Genomic DNA, 20,014 nt, shown 5'->3' with positions numbered 1-20,014 from the left:
GGACTCCTGGGTTCTCCCCGGCTCCGGGAGGGCAGGGGGGGCTGCTGGTTAGAGCAGGGGCCGGGAGCCAGGACTCCTGGGTTCTCTCCCCGGCTCCGGGAGGGCAGTGGGGGGCTGGTGGTTAGAGCAGGGGGCCGGGAGCCAGGACTCCTGGGTTCTCTCCCCGGCTCTGGGAGGGCAGGGGGGGCTGGTGGGTAGAGCAGGGGGCCGGGAGCCAGGACTCCTGGGTTCTCTCCCCGGCTCTGGGAGGGCAGGGGGGGCTGGTGGGTAGAGCAGGGGGCCGGGAGCCAGGACTCCTGGGTTCTCTCCCCAGCTCCGGGAGGGCAGGGGGGGCTGGTGGGTAGAGCAGGGGGCCGGGAGCCAGGACTCCTGGGTTCTCTCCCCGGCTCTGGGAGGGCAGGGGGGGCTGGTGGGTAGAGCAGGGGGCCGGGAGCCAGGACTCCTGGGTTCTCTCCCCGGCTCTGGGAGGGCAGGGGGGGCTGGTGGTTAGAGCAGGGGCCGGGAGCCAGGACTCCTGGGTTCTCTCCCCGGCTCTGGGAGGGCAGTGGGGGCTGGTGGTTAGAGCAGGGGGCCGGGAGCCAGGACTCCTGGGTTCTCCCCGGCTCCGGGAGGGCAGGGGGGGCTGCTGGTTAGAGCAGGGGCCGGGAGCCAGGACTCCTGGGTTCTCTCCCCGGCTCCGGGAGGGCAGGGGGGGCTGGTGGTTAGAGCAGGGGGCCGGGAGCCAGGACTCCTGGGTTCTCTCCCCGGCTCCGGGAGGGCAGTGGGGGCTGGTGGTTAGAGCAGGGGGCCGGGAGCCAGGACTCCTGGGTTCTCTCCCCGGCTCCGGGAGGGCAGTGGGGGCTGGTGGGTAGAGCAGGGGGCCGGGAGCCAGGACTCCTGGGTTCTCTCCCCGGCTCCGGGAGGGCAGTGGGGGCTGGTGGGTAGAGCAGGGGGCCGGGAGCCAGGACTCCTGGGTTCTCTCCCCGGCTCCGGGAGGGCAGTGGGGGCTGGTGGTTAGAGCAGGGGGCCGGGAGCCAGGACTCCTGGGTTCTCCCCAGCTCTGGGGAGGGCGTAGGCAGTGGTCAGGCAGGGCTGGGAGCCAGGATGTCGGTGTTCTGCTCTGTCACGGTCTCCCTCCCCCGCTTGCCTCAGTTTCCCCTTGATGGCCGCCTGCCCTGCGTGTGCCTGGGGCAGTGATGGTTCCTGCCTACGCAGGCTGGGAACTGGCTCCACCGTTTCCCTGGAGCCCCGGGCCGGGACCCCCTCGGCCCCCGGCCCCTTGGGTGGGGCTGGGCTCTCAGTGGGACTGCCCCCATGCGGCACTGCATGTCCCCCTGCTCCCTGGGAGCCCCCACCCTGCAGCCTTGTCCACCCCCGGCCCAGGCCCCTACCAGGGGCGGCCCCCCCGCTGCCTGCTGGGGGACACTGAGGCAGGGCTGTGGCTGCAGCAGGTGGTGGGGGCTGCTGGCTGGGGTGTCTGTCCCGTGGGGCCGGGCAGAGGGTCCGTGCCGAGATCTGCCCCGGCTGGTGCCCCGTATCCAGTGCCGGGCGCGGGGCCCACGTGCCTGGCCAGGCCAGCCTTGAGTGGGGTGTAATTAGGAGGGTGGGGCCCCGCCGGGCAGGGCAGGGCAGGGCAGGGCCAGGTGTGGGGCTGGCTCAGCCTGGCAGCAGCTCACTCCAGGCTGGTGGGGGAAGCAGCCGCTGCAGCGGCCACGGAGTGAGTGGGAGGCCGGAGCCGCACGGGGGGGGCACCCGCCAGGCGCCCATGGAGCCGCTGCTGGCAGTGAAGGTCGGCTGCCTGCTGGCCCTCCTGCTGCTCACCCTCCTCTGCGGCCTCCTGCCCGTCCAGCTCCGCTGGTTCCACCGGGCCGCCGCCACAGGTAGGGGGGACGGCCCCAGGGCGCCCCATGGACCCCGGGGCTGTGCCAGCTCCCCACTGTCCCACGGACCCCGGGCTGTGCCCAGCCCTGCCTTGTCCAGCTCCCCACGGACCCTGGGGCTGTGCCCGCCCCCCATCCAGCTCCCCACAGACCCTGGGGCTGTGCCCGCCCCCCATCCGGCTCCCCACGGACCCCGGGGCTGTGCCCGCCCCCCATCCGGCTCCCCATGGACCCCGGGGCTGTGCCAGCTCCCCACTGTCCCACGGACCCCGGGCTGTGCCCAGCCCTGCCTTGTCCAGCTCCCCACGGACCCCGGGGCTGTGCCCGCCCCCCATCCGGCTCCCCACGGACCCCAGGGCTGTGCCCGCCCCCCATCCGGCTCCCCACGGACCCCGGGGCTGTGCCCGCCCCCCATCCAGCTCCCCACGGACCCCGGGGCTGTGCCCAGCCCTGCCTTGTCCAGCTCCCCACGGACCCCGGGGCTGTGCCCGCCCCCCATCCAGCTCCCCACGGACCCCGGGGCTGTGCCCAGCCCTGCCTTGTCCAGCTCCCCACGGACCCCGGGGCTGTGCCCGCCCCCCATCCAGCTCCCCACGGACCCTGGGGCTGTGCCCGCCCCCCATCCCGCTCCCCACAGACCCCGGGGCTGTGCCCGCCCCCCATCCGGCTCCCCACGGACCCCGGGGCTGTGCCCGCCCCCCATCCGGCTCCCCACGGACCCCGGGGCTGTGCCCGCCCCCCATCCGGCTCCCCACGGACCCTGGGGCTGTGCCCGCCCCCCATCCAGCTCCCCACAGACCCCGGGGCTGTGCCCGCCCCCCATCCGGCTCCCCACAGACCCTGGGGCTGTGCCCGCCCCCCATCCGGCTCCCCACGGACCCCGGGGCTGTGCCCGCCCCCCATCCGGCTCCCCATGGACCCTGGGGCTGTGCCCGCCCCCCATCCCGCTCCCCACGGACCCCGGGGCTGTGCCCGCCCCCCATCCGGCTCCCCACGGACCCCGGGGCTGTGCCCGCCCCCCATCCGGCTCCCCACGGACCCCGGGGCTGTGCCCGCCCCTCTGTCCGCCTGTCCCCGTGGTCCCCTGGGCTGTCCCCTCCCCTCCGCTGTCTGGCTGTCCCCAGCTTTCCTCTTGAGCTGTTTCCCACACATCGGTCTGTCCCCACACCCCTCCTCTGTCCGTGGGTCTGTCTCACGCACCTGTCTGTCCGTCTGTCCTCATCCACCCCGTGCCCATCTGCCCAGCCCCTCCTCTGTCCGTGGGTCTGTCTCTCACCCGTCTGTCCGTCTGTCCTCGTCCACCCCGTGCCCATCTACCCAGCCCCTCCTCTGTCCGTGGGTCTGTCTCACGCACCTGTCTGTCCGTCTGTCCTCATCCACCCCGTGCCCATCTACCCAGCCCCTCCTCTGTCCGTGGGTCTGTCTCACGCACCTGTCTGTCCATCTGTCCTCGTCCACCCCGTGCCCGTCTGCCCAGCCCCTCCTCTGTCCGTGGGTCTGTCTCACGCACCTGTCTGTCCGTCTGTCCTCATCCACCCCGTGCCCATCTACCCAGCCCCTCCTCTGTCCGTGGGTCTGTCTCACGCACCTGTCTGTCCGTCTGTCCTCATCCACCCCGTGCCCATCTACCCAGCCCCTCCTCTGTCCGTGGGTCTGTCTCTCACCCCTGTCTGTCCGTCTGTCTTCATCCACCCCGTGCCCATCTACCCAGCCCCTCCTCTGTCCGTGGGTCTGTCTCTCACCCCTGTCTGTCCGTCTGTCTTCATCCACCCTGTGCCCATCTGCCCAGCCCCTCCTCTGTCCGTGGGTCTGTCTCTCACCCGTCTGTCCGTCTGTCCTCATCCACCCCGTGCCCGTCTACCCAGCCCCTCCTCTGTCCGTGGGTCTGTCTCACGCACCTGTCTGTCCGTCTGTCTTCATCCACCCCGTGCCCATCTGCCCAGCCCCTCCTCTGTCCGTGGGTCTGTCTCACACCCCTCTGTCCGTCTGTCCTCATCCACCCCGTGCCCATCTACCCAGCCCCTCCTCTGTCCGTGGGTCTGTCTCACGCACCTGTCTGTCCGTCTGTCCTCGTCCACCCCGTGCCCATCTACCCAGCCCCTCCTCTGTCCGTGGGTCTGTCTCACACCCCTCTGTCCGTCCGTCTGTCCTCGTCCACCCTGTGCCCATCTACCCAGCCCCTCCTCTGTCCGTGGGTCTGTCTCACACACCTGTCTGTCCGTCTGTCCTCGTCCACCCCGTGCCCATCTACCCAGCCCCTCCTCTGTCCGTGGGTCTGTCTCACGCACCTGTCTGTCCGTCTGTCTTCATCCACCCTGTGCCCATCTGCCCAGCCCCTCCTCTGTCTGTGGGTCTGTCTCACACCCCTCTGTCCGTCTGTCTTCATCCACCCTGTGCCCATCTGCCCAGCCCCTCCTCTGTCTGTGGGTCTGTCTCACACCCCTCTGTCCGTCTGTCTTCATCCACCCTGTGCCCATCTGCCCAGCCCCTCCTCTGTCTGTGGGTCTGTCTCACACCCCTCTGTCCGTCTGTCTGTCCTCGTCCACCCTGTGCCCATCTGCCCAGCCCCTCCTCTGTCTGTGGGTCTGTCTCTCACCCGTCTGTCCTCGTCTACCCCGTGTCCATCTACCCAGCCCCTCCTCTGTCCGTGGGTCTGTCTCTCACCCGTCTGTCCTCATCCACCCCGTGCCCATCTACCCAGCCCCTCCTCTGTCCGTGGGTCTGTCTCACTCACCTGTCTGTCCGTCTGTCCTCGTCCAGCCTGTGTCCATCTACCCAGTGTGATGGGGTTGCCCCCCGCAGGCAGGAGCGACTCTCACCCGGCAGGTAGAACAGGAGGTTTATGAGGCGCCAGAGCCCAGCTCAGCACAGAGGGGTCAGTGCAGCCGGCAGAGACAGTCATTCCAACCCGTCCTGGGGAGAGGAGCCCGAGGGGGGCCCCTCTGGGGTGCAGCTTCCCCCCTCGCCAGGCTGGCTGCCCTCCAGCTCCCTCTCCCCCAGCTTCTCACTGCCGCCTCCGATTCCAACCCTGCTCGGCTCCTCCCTGCTCTGCGCTCAGGGCAGAGGTGTTACCTGCCAGCCTGGGGTACAGCCCAGGGGTCATCCTTAGCCGCTGGGAGCTGCTCTGCCCGTCTCACACATCCAGCCTGAGTCTCACACGCATCCCCGACCCCATCACATCTCTCCCCCCTTCCAGACCGAACTGAGCAGGGTCCCTTAGCCAGTGACCTGGGGAAGTTGGGGGCCCTCCCTGCGTAACAGGGCACCGGCTGTGGTGTTGTTGTTCCCCTGGACGTGGGCAGACGTGACTCTCACGCAGCCGGGAGAACAGGAGGGAGAGGGGGCGATGGACACAGCGCAGAACAGACTGGTCAGCTCGGGAACCAGGACTCGTCGGTACCATCCCCCTGGGGGAGCGGGGCCACGGGGGCGGCCCTGACCCCGGAGGCCTGACTCCCTTGTTCCGCTCCAGCCTGAAGACGAACCCCCCTCCAGCCACCCAGCTTCCACTTCACACCAGCCCGGCTCCAGCTCCCTCCTTCGTCTTTCCTGGGGAACAAAGATCTGGGACTCCCATTCCAGGCCCATCCCTACATCCATCCCCCCACTCAATCACATCTCTCCCCGAAGGGCAGGACCAGGAACTCGTAGAGCCCCACAGGAGTGATGAAAGCTGACTTCAGCCGGGCATCCTGGTCTAATGGCACTTGCCAGTACCCCTTGGTGAGGTCTATGGTGGTGAGGTAACGGGCTCCCCCCAGCTTGTCTAAAAGGTCATCAGGCCTGGGCATGGGGTAGGCGTCCGAGACAGTGATGGCGTTAAGCTTGCGATAGTCCACACAAAACCGAACAGACCCATCTTTTTTAGGGACTAACACCACGGGAGAGGCCCAGGGGCTGGACGAGGGTTGGATCACCCCCAGAGCCAGCATGTCTTCAACCTCCCGCTCTATGTCCTGAGCCGTCCTCCCTGTGGCTCTGAATGGCACACACTTGATAGGGGCGTGGGTGCCTGTCTCTATCCGGTGGACAGCCAGGTCAGTGCGTCCGGGTCTGTCCGAGAACAGCTGTTGGTGCGAATGCAGCACCTCCTTGATCTCCGTCTGCTGGGCAGGGGTCAGCTGGTCTGAGAGGGGAATAGACTCCAGCAAGGAGCCGGCTCCAGTCCTTGTGAGTAAATCCACCAAGGGATCATCCCCCTGCCCCTCCCAGTGTCTGCACACGGCCAGCACCAAGTTCTCCCTGTGCCGTTCCTGGGCTTCCAGTTCCTTTAATCTCACCTCGAGCTCCAGCTGTCGCAGCTCTGCGGTGGGGGACTCTGCCCGCAATGGACCACCGCTAGCTGAGCGCGACCTGGCGGGCACCATGTGTGTCTGATGGCGTTGAGCCCCGGCTCCTGTCGGAGAATCCAAAATGCTTCCCGAGGCTGACCGGCCACTTTCTGCCGGGACAGGCTCTGCCCCCCCGGATCGGTCACTCTCTTCCAGCTGGGCAATCAGCTGGGCCTTGGTCGCCTTCCCCACGGTCAGGCCCCTCTCTCTGCACAGCCCCACTAGCTCTGCGTTCAGGAGTCGGGTATAATCCATCTCCCCGCTATCTCCTGGGGTATCCACTCACCAGCAGCAGCTGCAGGAATTGCTCTGTTCCCGCTCTGGCTCTTGTGAGGCTCCTCCCTCCTCCTGCGCTCAGTCAGCCCTTGCTGGGAGCTCATCCGTGGGTGCAGTGCATCCCACTGCTGACACCAGTGTGATGGGGTTCAGGGGTCCCCCTGCACTGCACCCCGTCCACTAGCAGGAGTGACACTCAGCAGGTACAACAGGATGTTTATTAGGCAACAGATGCCCAGTTTCTCACATAAGCGACAATACAGCAGTCAGAGACAGTCCTTCCAACCCGTCCTGGGGAGAGGAGCCCGAGGGGGGCCCCTCTGGGGTGCAGCTTTCCCCCTCCTCAGGCTGGCTGCCTTCCAGCGCCCTCTCCCCCAGCCTCTAACTTCCGCCCCCGATTCAAACCCAGCTCAGCTCCTCCCTGCTCTGTGCTCAGGGCAGAGGTGTTACCTGCCAGCCTGGGGTACAGCCCAGGGGTCATCCTTAGCCCTGGGAGCTGCTCTGCTTTTCACATACATCCAGCCTGAGTCTCACATGTACCCCCCGCATCACACCATCCACCCTGTATCTATCTACCCAGCCCCTCCTCTGTCCATGGGTCTGTCCCCACACCCCTTCGTCTGTCTGTCCCACCCCTCCCGTATCCATCTGCCCAGCCACCTCATCTGTCTCCGCAACCTCCGTCCATCTTTATTGCCCCAGCCATGCTCTGTCCATCTGTCTATCCCCCCACCAATCTGTGTGTCTGTCCCTACAGCCCTCTGTCACCATGCGCTCCTCTGGCTTTCCGTCTCCACCCGCCCCCTTTCTGTCCGTCTGCCCCCTGCACCCCTCCTTCCGTCTGTCTGTCCTTTCTCTCCTTTCCTTGTCCCCAGGGCCAGGCCATCCCTCTTTGTAAGACAGGTGACAGCCCCGCGCAGGCTGGGGAAACCGAGGCACTGCCTGTCCCCCCTTTTCCTTCCTGTCTGTGCCCAGCCCTTCCTGCGGTGGGGGCGGGAGCATTCCCGGCCTTTCCCAAATGCCCTCACCCTGTCCGTCCGCCAGCTCAGGTGGCCCCTTGTCCCTGTCCCACTGCCCCCCGCCCCATGGCCTCACCCCGGCCCTCTTCTCCCGCAGGATGGCACCGGCGCCTGCTCAGCTTCATCGGCTGCATGGCCGGGGGGATCTTCCTGGGTGCCTGCCTCATGCACACGGTGGCCAACGCGCTGACGGACCTCCAGGAGCAGGTGGCCCAGTGGCTGCAGCCGGTGAGACGGTGCTGGGGAGGGAGACAGGGGATGCTCCTGGGCGCTGCTGAGCCGGCCCCACGGGGGCGAATCGCAACCCAGCCGGGGGGCCTGTGCTGGGCATCAGCCCAGACGGCAGCATAGGAAAACCCCCCGGTGCCCAGAGCGCCTGGCCAGGCTGCCGGGAGCCTGCAGCCCAAGGCTGGCGTCAAGCTGCCCTCCGCCGGCACACAGCTCCTGGCCCGGGCTGCAGCAGGTGGAAAGGCCCTGGCGTCCCCCCGCCCGGCCGGCTCGGCCCTGGCGTCCCCCCTGCCCGGCCGGCTCGGCCCTGGCGTCCCCCCTGCCCGGCCGGCTCGGCCCTGGCGTCCCCCCTGCCCGGCCGGCTCGGCCCTGGCCTCCGTGCCTGCCCAGCCGGCTCCGGGAGCCAGGCTGTGGCTGGAGCAGAGACGCTCAGGCTGTTTGCAGGCCAGGAGGGAGGGTCCCCGGCGGGTGGTGGGAATTCATGTTGTGGCTTGGCGGGTGCACCTCCGAGCTGCAGCCTGTCCCACGGCACCCGGCTGAGCCGTTACGGCTGCTGGCTGAAGCCTCACAGCCTGGGGCCTTGGCTGGGGATCCAACTCCCCTTTCCCAGGAGGTGGCCTCGGCTCCCATGGGCCTCCCAGGAATGAAACCGGCCGCACGAGCCTGCAGCCGAGAAGCGTAACAGCGCCTGCAGCCCGGGCCAGGCCTACGAGCAGCACAAACCCAGCTGCCAAAGGCCCAGGCTCCACACGCCGCCCGGGCCCCAGCAGGTGGGGCGACGCCAGGCCGGCCAGCGCGGAGAGGGGTGTCTTCCCTTTAAAATCCCGTTCCCCGGCTGGGGCAGGGGGCAGGACCCATCCCCGCCTGTAGGGGGTGCAGGACACACACACACACACACACACACACACACACAGAGCAGGGCCCATCCGTGGCAGTAGGGGTGTGATGGAGTTTGGGGTCCCCAGGATCTGCCCCAGTCTGCAGGCAGGAGTGTGATGGGGTTCAGGGTCCCCCAGGCTGTGCCCCCATTCCCAGGCAGGAGAGTCTCTCACTCGGCAGGAGAACAGCGGGTTTATTAGCCGACAGGACGCAGCGTCGTACAGAGGAGTCAGTACAGCCGGCAGAGACAGCCAGTCCCATCCATGCTGGGGAGAGGAGGCCCCGAGGGGCCCCCAGAGCCGGGGCCTGGCCCCCTCCTTTGTCTCTCTGTCCCCCAGCCCAGACTCACTGCTTCCCACTCCCAGTTCCAATTTAACCCCCTCGGGCTCCACCTCCCCCTTTGTCTGCAGCCCAGAGTGTCACCTGGGCGCCAGGTTACCCCCAGCAGGAGCCCCCCCACCCTCTGTGAGCCCCCCCCACACATACAGGTATCCCCCACTCCATCACATCTCTCCCCCCTTCCAGACCGAACTGAGCGGGGTCACTCAGCTGCTGACCTGGGGAAGTTCGGGGCCCTCCCTTCGTGATCGGGCATCGGCTGCACCCTCAGTGCTCCCCTTGATGTGCACCACCTCCATGTCATAATCCTGCTGGGGGAGGCTCCAACTCAGGAGCTTGGCATTGGCCCTTTTCATGTGATGCAGCCGGACAAGTCCCTTTAGTTCCCTCAGGCTGGTTGGTCTCCCTGCTTCTGTCTCTGGTCCATCAGCCACGTTCTCAAGTCGGGCAGGCAGAGCCCATACAGATGCAGCAGCACCAGCAGATCAAACAGGTCTTCTCTGGTCTGGGCCCTGCCCCGTCTGCCCACCAGCCCATACAGCTGCTCTGGCACATGTCTGGAATTCAGTTACAGTCCAGTAAGGGAAGCTACAAATGCTTCCACCCTTGGCATTTAGCCAGACCACGCAAATGGTTGTGTGCCTCAGTTTCCCCTTCCATGCCACACAATAGGTTTGGAATGTTCCTCCTCATGTGAGAGGTTGCAAGACTAGTTACAGGGAACAATGGTGACATTTCAGAGTTACAGACTCCTTCAACATACAACTCATGCTTCTACATCCATGTCGTCATGTCACACGGCTCTTCCCAAACATTCAGTACATGGTACAATTCTACAGCTTCTGGTAGCAGCACCCCTTGGTTACAGCAGTCAGTGTGAGTTACAGAACAAACCCATTGCAACTGTACATTTACGTTGCTCTTTGGTAGACCACAACCTTTGTGCAACATCCTTGAGAATCTGGTATTTTGGGGATAAATGGCTGAGGCCTTTCTTAGCACCATCAAGTTCTAATCTTCTCCCTTGCCCCCTGGGGTGGAAATCTGATCTCTCTGGCTGTGCCCTCCCTTCTAACAAGAGCTCGGCCATTGATGATCTCAGGGAGACGGCCCCCTCCCTGCCAGCCTGGAAATTTGCAAACCAAACTGCTTTCTGAGAGTTGTTTTGTGAGTAACAGACGCAGAATCCACATGGAGGAATCCCTGTTTATCCCTTACTGGCCCACCAGGCCCACAGCTCCTTCGTCCTTCCACCTCCAACTACTGCCTCCCCATGGAATCAGAAGTGGAGTCCAGTGTGAGCATATAAGTGTTTCCAGCATCTGGAGATGGGGAATTGCTGAACCTCTCCTGCATCCTACAGAGACTGACTGTGCAGCTGTTTCACTTGGTTCTCACAGGGCTGCTCACATTCCCCGATAGTTTTCACTTTACTTGCACCAACTTCCAGTTCCTGAGAAACTTTTACACTGCCTGCTTTGGACCCTTGCAGAGCACAGCCAGTGGTTTCACACTCAGGCAGGTCCTGGCCATCAGGGGCTGAAACAAACTTCTCCCCAGGCAAAGGGCTGCTCTGGCGCTTACAGACAGACAAGCACCTTTCCTGTTCACTCTCCTTCACCTCACTCCCATTTTCTGCAGTCCCCACAGACGGGTCAGGAAAAGTTTCAGGGAAATTCTCTTCCTCTAGAGCTTCCCCAAACAACAACTCAGCCCTGTCTGGCTCCCCAGGGGCACTGCTCCCTCGAGCCACAACCAGCTCCTGGGTTCCACCTACACCCAGGATCACTTCTGGCCAATCAGGCAGATTCCCACGTAATCCCCCTCCAGGCAGACAGCCAGTACCACCGGAATGAAGGTCAGGATCCCTTTCGTCCCTTCTGCTACCAGCTCCTTTATCTTTATCAGTTAGCGTAACTGCATTGCCAGTCTGCTCTTCCTGTGTCCTGGCGAGAGGATGACTGTGGTAGGACAGAGTCCTCTCACCCCTCCCAGTAACGCCTCAGCATCAGGCAAAGAACAAGTACCAGAATCGTCTGGTCTCTGGGATTCCCTGATGATACTAACTGGATCAGACCAAGTTAAAGCATCACCCCCCCTGAGAGACACAGAGGTAGGCCCACTTCCCATCTGGGCTTCAGCTGCCCTCAGATCCAGCTCTGGGATCTTGGCTCCATCTCGAGCCCTCACAGGCTCAGGCAAAGGATTCACTTCCCCAGAAGCAGAAGCACTTTTCTTGCACCAAGGACCAGTGTCCTTAGCAGGGACACCACTGCCCATCCCAGAGCCATTCCCTCTACTCCAGCCCCCATGGCTGGATTCAGAGTCACACCTGGAATGCTCTTTTCTGGTGGTTCCTTCTCCAGCCACCCCAGGCTGGGGAATCTTCCTTAGACAATGGGCTAGTTTCCTCATTGGCATCTTTTCCAAACGCAGGCTCTGCTCTCTCCCCAGGCTGCTGCTGCTGTTTAACACAGACAGACAATGGGAGACACTTTCTCCTTTGTCCCAGCCCCCCGGCTGGTCTCCACACACACACAGAAGGTGAAGCAGCTTCTCTCACAGACAACTTGCCATTCCCAGTGGACAAGCTGCTTTCCTGCACAGACACACAGGCACCTTCCTCGGCCCAGGCCTGGAAAACTCTTCGCAGGTCTGTCTTGGCCACTAGTAGATGATGGGTTGGAATCGCTCCTTCCCTCCTTGAGCTGTGGCAGGCCCCTCGGTTCAGAGCTCCAGGCAGTCCAGGGTTCCCTGCCCCGATCTGGGCTCACCCCTGCAGGAGTTTCCTTAACCCTCAGCTCTGCCACTGCACATCCACGCTGCCTTGTCCAGCTTCTTTAATCTCGATTCAGTTTCCAGGTGCTGCCACTTCACAGCGGAGTTGCTCAGCGTGGTTGCAGGCTCTCAGGCTGATGCCCTCTGCACCCCACGATTCCTGGAAGAATCCCTTCAGTGTGCCAGGCTTCTTGCGGGTCACAAGCTGCCCAGGGTTAGGCCGTGGGCCCCTCCGCTCTCTGGGACCGACTCCAACAGACTCCCAGGAGTAACCCCTCCACGGGTGTGACACCCCCTCTCGAGGACCACGACCGCAGTTTCTCGTGTTTGGCCGTAGGCCCCTCCGCCTGGGGGTGCTGCACCTCACTGCCCTTCAGCACACCTGGGTCTCACAGGCCCCCCTTCTTCTTCTGGGGCCCCCGTCACTTACTGCTGGATGCTCCATCCTCAGGGTTCAGAACATCCCACTGCTGAGACCAGGGTGATGGGGTTCGGGGTCCCCCAAGCTCTGCACCCATCCGCAGGCAGGAGTGACTCTCACTCAGCAGGAGAACAGCAGGTTTATGAGCCGACAGGACACAGCGTCGTACAGAGGAGTCAGTGCAGCCGGCAGAGACAGCCAGTCCCATCCACGTGGGGAGAGGAGGCCCTGAGGGGCCCCCAGAGCTGGGGCCTGGCCCCCTCCTTTGTCTCTCTCTCTTCCCCCAGCCCAGACTCACTGCTTCCCACTCCCAGTTCCCATTCAAAGCCCTCCGGCTCCACCTCCCCCTTTGTCTGCAGTACAAAGGTGTTACCTGGGCGCCAGGTTACCCTCAGCAGGAGCCCCCCACCCTCTGTGAGCCCCTCACACACACACACACACACACACACACACACGGGTATCCCGCACTCCATCACAAGGGGGCGCAGGACACACACACACACAGCAGGGCCCATCCCCACCAGTAGGGGGCGTAGGACACACACACAAACACACAGAGCAGGGCCCATCCCCACCAGTAGGGGGCGTAGGACACACACACAAACACACAGAGCAGGGCCCATCCCCACCAGTAGGGGGCGTAGGACACACACACACACACACACACACAGAGCAGGGCCCATCCCCACCAGTAGGGGGCGTAGGACACACACACACACACACAGAGCAGGGTCCATCCCCACCAGTAGGGGGTACAGGACACACACACACACACACACACACACACACACACACACACACACAGAGCAGGGCCCATCCCCGCCAGTAGGGGGTGCGGGACACACACACAGAGCAGGGCCCATCCCCACCAGTAGGGGGTGCAGGACACACACAGAGCAGGGCCCATCCCCGCCAGTAGGAGGTACAGGACACACACACACACACACACACACACACACACACACACACAGAGCTGGGCCCATCCCCACCAGTAGGGGGCGCAGGACACCCAGGGGCACATCCCCACCGGGGTCCAAGCCCCCAGCAACCCCCAGCAGCGCCTCTCCCCTGCACCCCGGCGGGAAGGAGCTGGGCCGGTGCCCCCTGGCTGGCTGTGTCGGGCACCAGTCGCTGGGTGCAAGCCCTGCCCCCCCCACACCCAGTTTGCCATGGGGGGCAGCACGCACCCCCCTACAGCACTGGGGGTGTGGGGACCCCAGCTGTCAAGGGGCTGGCGCAGCGCCTGCTACCCCGCATGGCTTCTAACCCCTTGTCTCCTGGCAGGCCGGCCTGGGGCAGAACCTGACAGGGTCCCAGAACAACTCGTCCAGGGCCGGCGCCTGTGTGGCTGAGGTGAGAGCCCCCCACCCCCCGGGAAGAGTGCAGCTGTGGCCTGAGGGCTGCGAGAGCGACTGGCCCTTGTCTGGCCTCCCCTCCCCAAGCTGGGGGAGAACCCAGGAGTCCTGGCTCCCGGCCCCCTGCTCTAACCACCAGCCCCCCACTGCCCTCCCAGAGCCAGGGAGAGAACCCAGGAGTCCTGGCTCCCGGCCCCCAGCTCTAACCACCAGCCCCCCACTGCCCTCCCAGAGCCAGGGAGAGAACCCAGGAGTCCTGGCTCCCGGCCCCTGCTCTAACCACCAGCCCCCACTGCCCTCCCAGTGCCGGGGAGAACCCAGGAGTCCTGGCTCCCGGCCCCTGCTCTAACCACCAGCCCCCACTGCCCTCCCAGTGCCGGAGAGAACCCAGGAGTCCTGGCTCCCAGCCCCTGCTCTAACCACCAGCCCCCACTGCCCTCCCAGTGCCGGGGAGAACCCAGGAGTCCTGGCTCCCGGCCCCCATCTCTAACCACCAGCCCCCCCTGCCCTCCCAGTGCCGGGGAGAACCCAGGAGTCCTGGCTCCCGGCCCCCAGCTCTAACCACCAGCCCCCCCTGCCCTCCCAGTGCCGGGGAGAACCCAGGAGTCCTGGCTCCTGGCCCCCCACTCTCTCTCCTGCCATCAGGTCACGCTGTGCTGGTGGCGGGGGGGGGCTGCTGCCTGGGGGTGCCCGACTCCCTCTCACCCCCGTCTCGTCTCTCCCCACAGCTGGCTTACCCCTTGCCCGAGCTCGTCATCGCCCTGGGCTTCTTCCTGGTGTTCCTGACGGAGAGCCTGGTGCTGCAGTGCCGGCCGGCGGGGTCCCCGGGCAAGGAGCCGGACCCCGACCTGCACTCCCACGGGGCCCCGGCGCCCGGCGACCCCTCGGCCGGCTCCTTCCGGGCCCTGGCACTCTTTGCCACGCTGGCGCTGCACGCCGTCTTCGAGGGGCTGGCGGTGGGCGTGCAGCCGGCGGAGGAGGGCGCCCTGCAGCTCTGCCTGGCCGTGCTGGCCCACAAGGCCGTGATCGCCTTCGGCCTGGGGCTGCGGCTGGCCCAGGGTGGGGTCGGCCCGCGCTGGCGTCTGCTCTACCTGGCCGTCTTCGCCCTCATGTCTCCCGCCGGCCTGGCGGTGGGCATCGGGCTCTCGCTGTCGGGCAGCACGACCGGCGGCGGGGGGCTGGCCGTGGCGCTGCTGGAGGGGCTGGCCGCCGGCACCTTCCTCTACATCACCTTCCTGGAGATCCTGCCCCACGAGCTGAGCGCCCCCGAGCCGCCCCTGGCCAAGTTCTCCTGCGTGGCCCTGGGCTTCGCCGTCATGGCCGTCATCGCAGTCTGGGCCTGAGGGGCTGGGGCCGGGGCCCCCTCGACTGACCGCCACGGCCTAGGGCCTCCGGCTTCCCCCGCCCGGGGCAGGACTGGCTGTGGGGCAGGGAATGGGGCAGGGCCTGGCCCATCTAGGGGCGCCAACTGCCACCGGCCCGGGGCAGGACTGGCTGGCTGTGGGGCAGGGAATGGGGCAGGGCCTGGCCCATCTAGGGGCACCGACTGCCCCCAGCCCAGGGCAGGACTGGCTGGCTGTGGGGCAGGGTCTGGCCCCTCTAGGGGTGCCAGCTCCCCCCAGCCCGGGGCAGGGCTGGGGCACCTAGCATCAGCCCCCAGCACATGTGACACAAGTGTCCAGGGCTCGTTCATGCCCCAGGGACCCGCCTGTCTACTCCCAGCTGCCACCCTCCAGCCCACCATGGCTCCTGGGGGAGGTATTTTCTCCCCTGCCCCCTGCCTGGTGGGATCACAGAGCTGCCCCCCCACCACCTGGGCAGCCCAGGGCCAGGGCCAGACCCAGCCTGGGGCCTTGTGCTTGGGAAGTCCAGGGGGGCTGTGAGGAGCCCCACGGCCGTGGGAAACGAGGCTCCTTTCGCTAACAGGCAGCCATGGGGCCTGGAGCCCCCAGGGGCAGGGGATTGGCCAGGCTCCGAGATCCCCCCGCAGCTCAGAGCGAGCGAGCTGAAGGGTCAGCTTGCTCCTATGTAACTGTGCCTCAGTGGCCTCGAACCAGGGACCTCTGGAACGTGGCGCTGGGCCCCTGAGCTGACGGGTGGCCTCAAACCAGGGACCTCTGGAACGTGGCGCTGGGCCCCTGAGCTGACGGGTGGCCTCAAACCGGGGACCTCGGGAACGTGGTTCTGGGCGCCCATGAGCTGACGGCTGGGCCGGCTCCCAGCAAGGGCAGCAGAGCAGACTCAGGCTCGCTCAGTGCCCCCCCAGGTGCGTGGGTTACGTGGGCGCCGCAGGGACCACCCCCAGAGCCAGGTTTCAGCCCCGTCCTTCCGTGGCTCTGCAGTCGGCGACGCAGCGTGTCTGGGGCATCGTTGGGCGGGGTTCCTGGGTGCCCTCAGCGGCCCGGCCCCACGGACTGGGGTCATGGGGCGGCTGCTGAGCCTGGGGCAGGGAGAGAAAGGCCCGCCCGGAACAGCTTGCACGGCTCTGAGCCAGGCTCCTGCGGACACATGCAAACGTCAGAGCCCCAAAGCCCTCGGCCCACTGAGTGCCAGCCGGCCCGGGCAGACCGTGGCTGGCCCTGCGTGCCTCGGACCTGCAGCCTGGGCTGGTTGGCGCTCAGCGGGTGAGGGGCCCACAGAAAGCAGGTCCTGTCACTGTAAGAGCTCCAGCCACGCTCCAGGGTTGCAACACTGGGGGTGGGGGGAGCTGGGGAAGGACCCATCCTGGGAGCTCCGGCCACCCCCTGGCTCTCAGCTCCCTTCTAAAGACTAGACCCTGGTGGGGCAAAGCTAGGGGGAGCTGGGAGCCAGGACTCCTGGGTTCTCTCTGGGCAGTGGGGGCTGGTGGTTAGAGCAGGGGGCCGGGATCCAGGACTCCTGGGTTCTGTCTGGGCAGTGGGGGCTGGTGGTTAGAGCAGGGAGCTGGGAGCCAGGACTCCTGGGTTCTCTCTGGGCAGTGGGGGCTGGTGGTTAGAGCAGGGAGCTGGGAGCCAGGACTCCTGGGTTCTCTCTGGGCAGTGGGGGCTGGTGGTTAGAGCAGGGGGCCGGGATCCAGGACTCCTGGGTTCTGTCTGGGCAGTGGGGGCTGGTGGTTAGAGCAGGGGGAGGGAGCCAGGACTCCTGGGTTCTCCCAGCTCTGGGAGGGCAGTGGGGGCTGGTGGTTAGAGCAGGAGGGCTGGGAGCCAGGACTCCTGGGTGCTCTCTGTGACTGTGGGAGGGCAGTGGGGGCTGGTGGTTAGAGCAGCGGGCGGGAGCCAGGGCTCCTGGGTTCTCCCAGCTCTGGGAGGGCAGTGGGGGCTGGTGGTTAGAGCAGGGGGCGGGAGCCAGGACTCCTGGGTTCTCCCAGCTCTGGGAGGGCAGTGGGGGCTGGTGGTTAGAGCAGGGAGCTGGGATCCAGGACTCCTGGGTTCTGTCTGGGCAGTGGGGGCTGGTGGTTAGAGCAGGGGGAGGGAGCCAGGACTCCTGGGTTCTCCCAGCTCTGGGTGGGCAGTGGGGGCTGGTGGTTAGAGCAGGGGGCCGGGATCCAGGACTCCTGGGTTCTGTCTGGGCAGTGGGGGCTGGTGGTTAGAGCAGGGGGAGGGAGCCAGGACTCCTGGGTTCTCCCAGCTCTGGGTGGGCAGTGGGGGCTGGTGGTTAGAGCAGCGGGCGGGAGCCAGGGCTCCTGGGCTCTCCCAGCTCTGGGAGGGCAGTGGGGGCTGGTGGTTAGAGCAGCGGGCGGGAGCCAGGACTCCTGGGTGCTCTCTGTGACTGTGGGAGGGCAGTGGGGTGCAGAGGTTAGAGCAGGAGGGCCGGGAACCAGGCATCCCAGGGGTCACACAAAGAGAGCCCCGAAAAGGGGGCCTTGTCTCAAGGGCACGGGGTGAGGCCCAAGCTAAGGCCTTTCTGGAGCCAGGAGCTGAGCAGACGTCAGGCTGTGCCTGTGCGCGGCTCCCAGACCCCGGCGAGGGCAGGGCTGGCACTGCAACCCTCTGCATGGCTGTGACTCGCCGGGCAGGCAGGCCCCCCCATCGCAAAGGCACATACCAAACCACCCCATGGCCGCGTGAGCCGAGAGCGCTCCGGCCCCTTTGGCAGAGAAGGCCACAGCTGGAGCGGTGCGTCCAGTCCTGGGCCCCCCACTGCAGGAAGGAGGTGGGTGCGTTGGGGGGCAACCAAGCTGATGAGGGGGCTGGCGCACATGGCCTATGAGGAGAGGCTGGGGGATTTGGGCTTGTTTAGTTTGCAGAAGAAGAGACCGAGGGGCGATTTGATAGCCACCTTCAACCTCCTGACATGGGGCTGGAGAGAGGCTGTTCTCAGGGGTGGCAGACGGCAGAACAAGGAGCCATGGTCTGAAGTTACCAAGGGGGAGGTGTAGGTTGGATATTAGGAAAAACTCTGTCCCCAGGCAGGAGGGGAAGCACTGGGATGTGTTACCTAGAGAGGTGGTGGGATCTCCATCCCTGGAGGTCTTTAAGTCCCGGCTGGACACAGCCCTGGCTGGGATGATTTAGTTGGGGTTGGTCCTGCTTGGACCTGGACCTGATGGCCTCCCAAGGTCTCTTCCAGCTCCAGCAGCCTACGCCCGTAGAAGGCCACGGTTTAATGTTCCACGGCTCCACCGCCCAGGCCCAAGTCTGTTCCCCAGGACCGCACCTCAGCCCGTCCTCGCACCAAGCTGCCAAAGAGGAAACAAGGGTGTTCCTCGTGCCATTCCCCACCGGCGAGCAGGAGAAGACGCTGGGACGTATGGCACCGTTCCCGGCCCGTCTCCCTCGCTGTCTGCCGGGGCGATGAAGGTGGCTCTGCTCCTCTGCATTCATTGTCTCACGAGCCAATCTCCCCCGCGCTGCTCGTGGGCGTGAGCCAGGTGGGGTGGTGGGTTTTTTTCCACGTCCGGAAAACATGTCTGGTTTCTGTCAATGATTGTACTTTTGGGAAATGAGGGAGTAAAGGCGTTTGCTGTGAGAAACACCAGCGAGTTCGTCCTTCGAGTTTCTCCGTGGCCCTCAGGCTCAAGTGCCTGAAACGTTGGCACAGAGTTTGGTGTGCGGAGGCCCTGGCAGCGGGCGGGAGTGGGGATGTCGCAGCAGGCTTTGGTGTGGGGGCGTCAGGGTGGAGGCTTCGGGGTGTGCATGTGGGGATCCAGCTGGAGGATGGGGGTGGCAGGACAGGGGGATGGGAGGTCCCAGGAGGTCACTTGGGTCGGCCGCAGAGGAGAAGGTTGAGCTGGTCCGTGATGGGGTCAGGGCTCTGCTGCTCGGCCCTGGCATCTCCTCTGGGGCTGCAGGGTGGGGGTCCATGCTGTGGCTCCCAGTGCCAGGGTCTCTGGGGAGAAGGCTTTGGCTGGGCTGGCCTCTGCAGCCCTAGCCTTGGCTGCGGGAGGTAAGGAGAGGCACCTTGTCACAGTGTGGAGGAACCTGGGCTGCTTGGTGGGGTGAGCTGGGCACGGACACCCTCAGCCCCATTTTTGGAGGGGCTCTGGGGTGGGGGGCTTTTGGGAACCGGAGCAGTACATCAGTTGGATTGATCGCTTTCCCAGATAATTAGCCCAAAAACTGTTGGCCACGCGTAGTACGTTGACAAGCAAGTGAACTGTAAGCACGCCCCAGTCGGCTGGAGGAACGGCTCTGTTGATAACGAGCGCGCTGACATTGGCAGGCATGCTAGCTGCCTGGCTGATCACACCCTGGCCTGTGACTCTTACACAACACATGGGACACACAAGGCTGTGTGCTCAGGAGCGTCTCGGTCCGCGTGCGTCGCACGTTGATAGTGACGCTAGATTGGAGAAGGATGAGAATGGCCTAAGACCGCACCACTCAGTCCAGTCTTGGTCAGCTAAATGGCTCCCGATGGCTTGTCCAACACCTAGCACCACAGGCCAATGACTGTTGTCTGGGGTTGGTCCTTGTGACTCTCACAGAAACAAATCACCAAAGGGAGCTCCTTTTTCCTGTCCCAACCATCTCCAATTGTCCCAGCCACGTGACTGCTGCTCAGTCAAGGGCCGTGCCTGTGCGCTGAGTGTACAATAGTCAGACGTTATCTCTGCGACTGTCAGGTCCGACTCGTTTTAAAAATTCCTGCCGGGAGAATCAAAACAAACATCCTCTTTGTCCTCATTCAACATGAAAAGGAGTGTTGAACTCTATGAATTTCCCACCCATGGGGAACTCCATTTTCCAACCAGAACTAGCTACTAACTTTGGGGCAAAAGATGAACCTTTATTATGGTGGTGATCATTTTTGTCTTCACTCACTTCAAACTTTCTGTCTTGCTTCACTTCGGCAAGTTCTACGTGGTGAAAGAGCCATGTCCTGACCAAACATCGTGTAGCTCTATGAACACCTGGCAAAGCTGAGATGCTGGGGGCTATGGGTGGCCAATAGAAAGTGATTGCAATGGGAAACAGGTACACCAATCTTTTATGGGTTTAGAAAGTCTTAGCCCAAATGGGTTGAAGGATGAAATGAAAAAACAGCATTTGTCTTACCAACTAATTAACCAACCAGCCATCTAGCCAATCAACCAACTAACTAGCTAATC

At 64.8% G+C, this 20,014-nt stretch overlaps 1 protein-coding gene across 1 annotated transcript; it reads left to right on the top strand.

Moving 5' to 3' along the window:
• Positions 1-1,744: 1,744 nt before the first annotated feature.
• On the top strand, positions 1,745-14,828 carry SLC39A2 (solute carrier family 39 member 2). Its single transcript, XM_074982344.1, has 4 exons — positions 1,745-1,859; positions 7,583-7,713; positions 13,415-13,483; positions 14,214-14,828. The coding sequence occupies exons 1-4, from the start codon at positions 1,745-1,747 to the stop codon at positions 14,826-14,828; spliced, it is 930 nt and encodes a 309-aa protein (XP_074838445.1).
• The last annotated feature ends 5,186 nt before the right edge of the window (positions 14,829-20,014 follow it).

Source organism: Carettochelys insculpta, chromosome 32 (genome assembly GCF_033958435.1).
Source record: "Carettochelys insculpta isolate YL-2023 chromosome 32, ASM3395843v1, whole genome shotgun sequence".
Taxonomy (NCBI): Eukaryota; Metazoa; Chordata; order Testudines; family Carettochelyidae; genus Carettochelys; species Carettochelys insculpta.
Note: the sequence above shows the minus strand (reverse complement) of the source record. Positions and strands in the feature narration are given on the sequence as shown.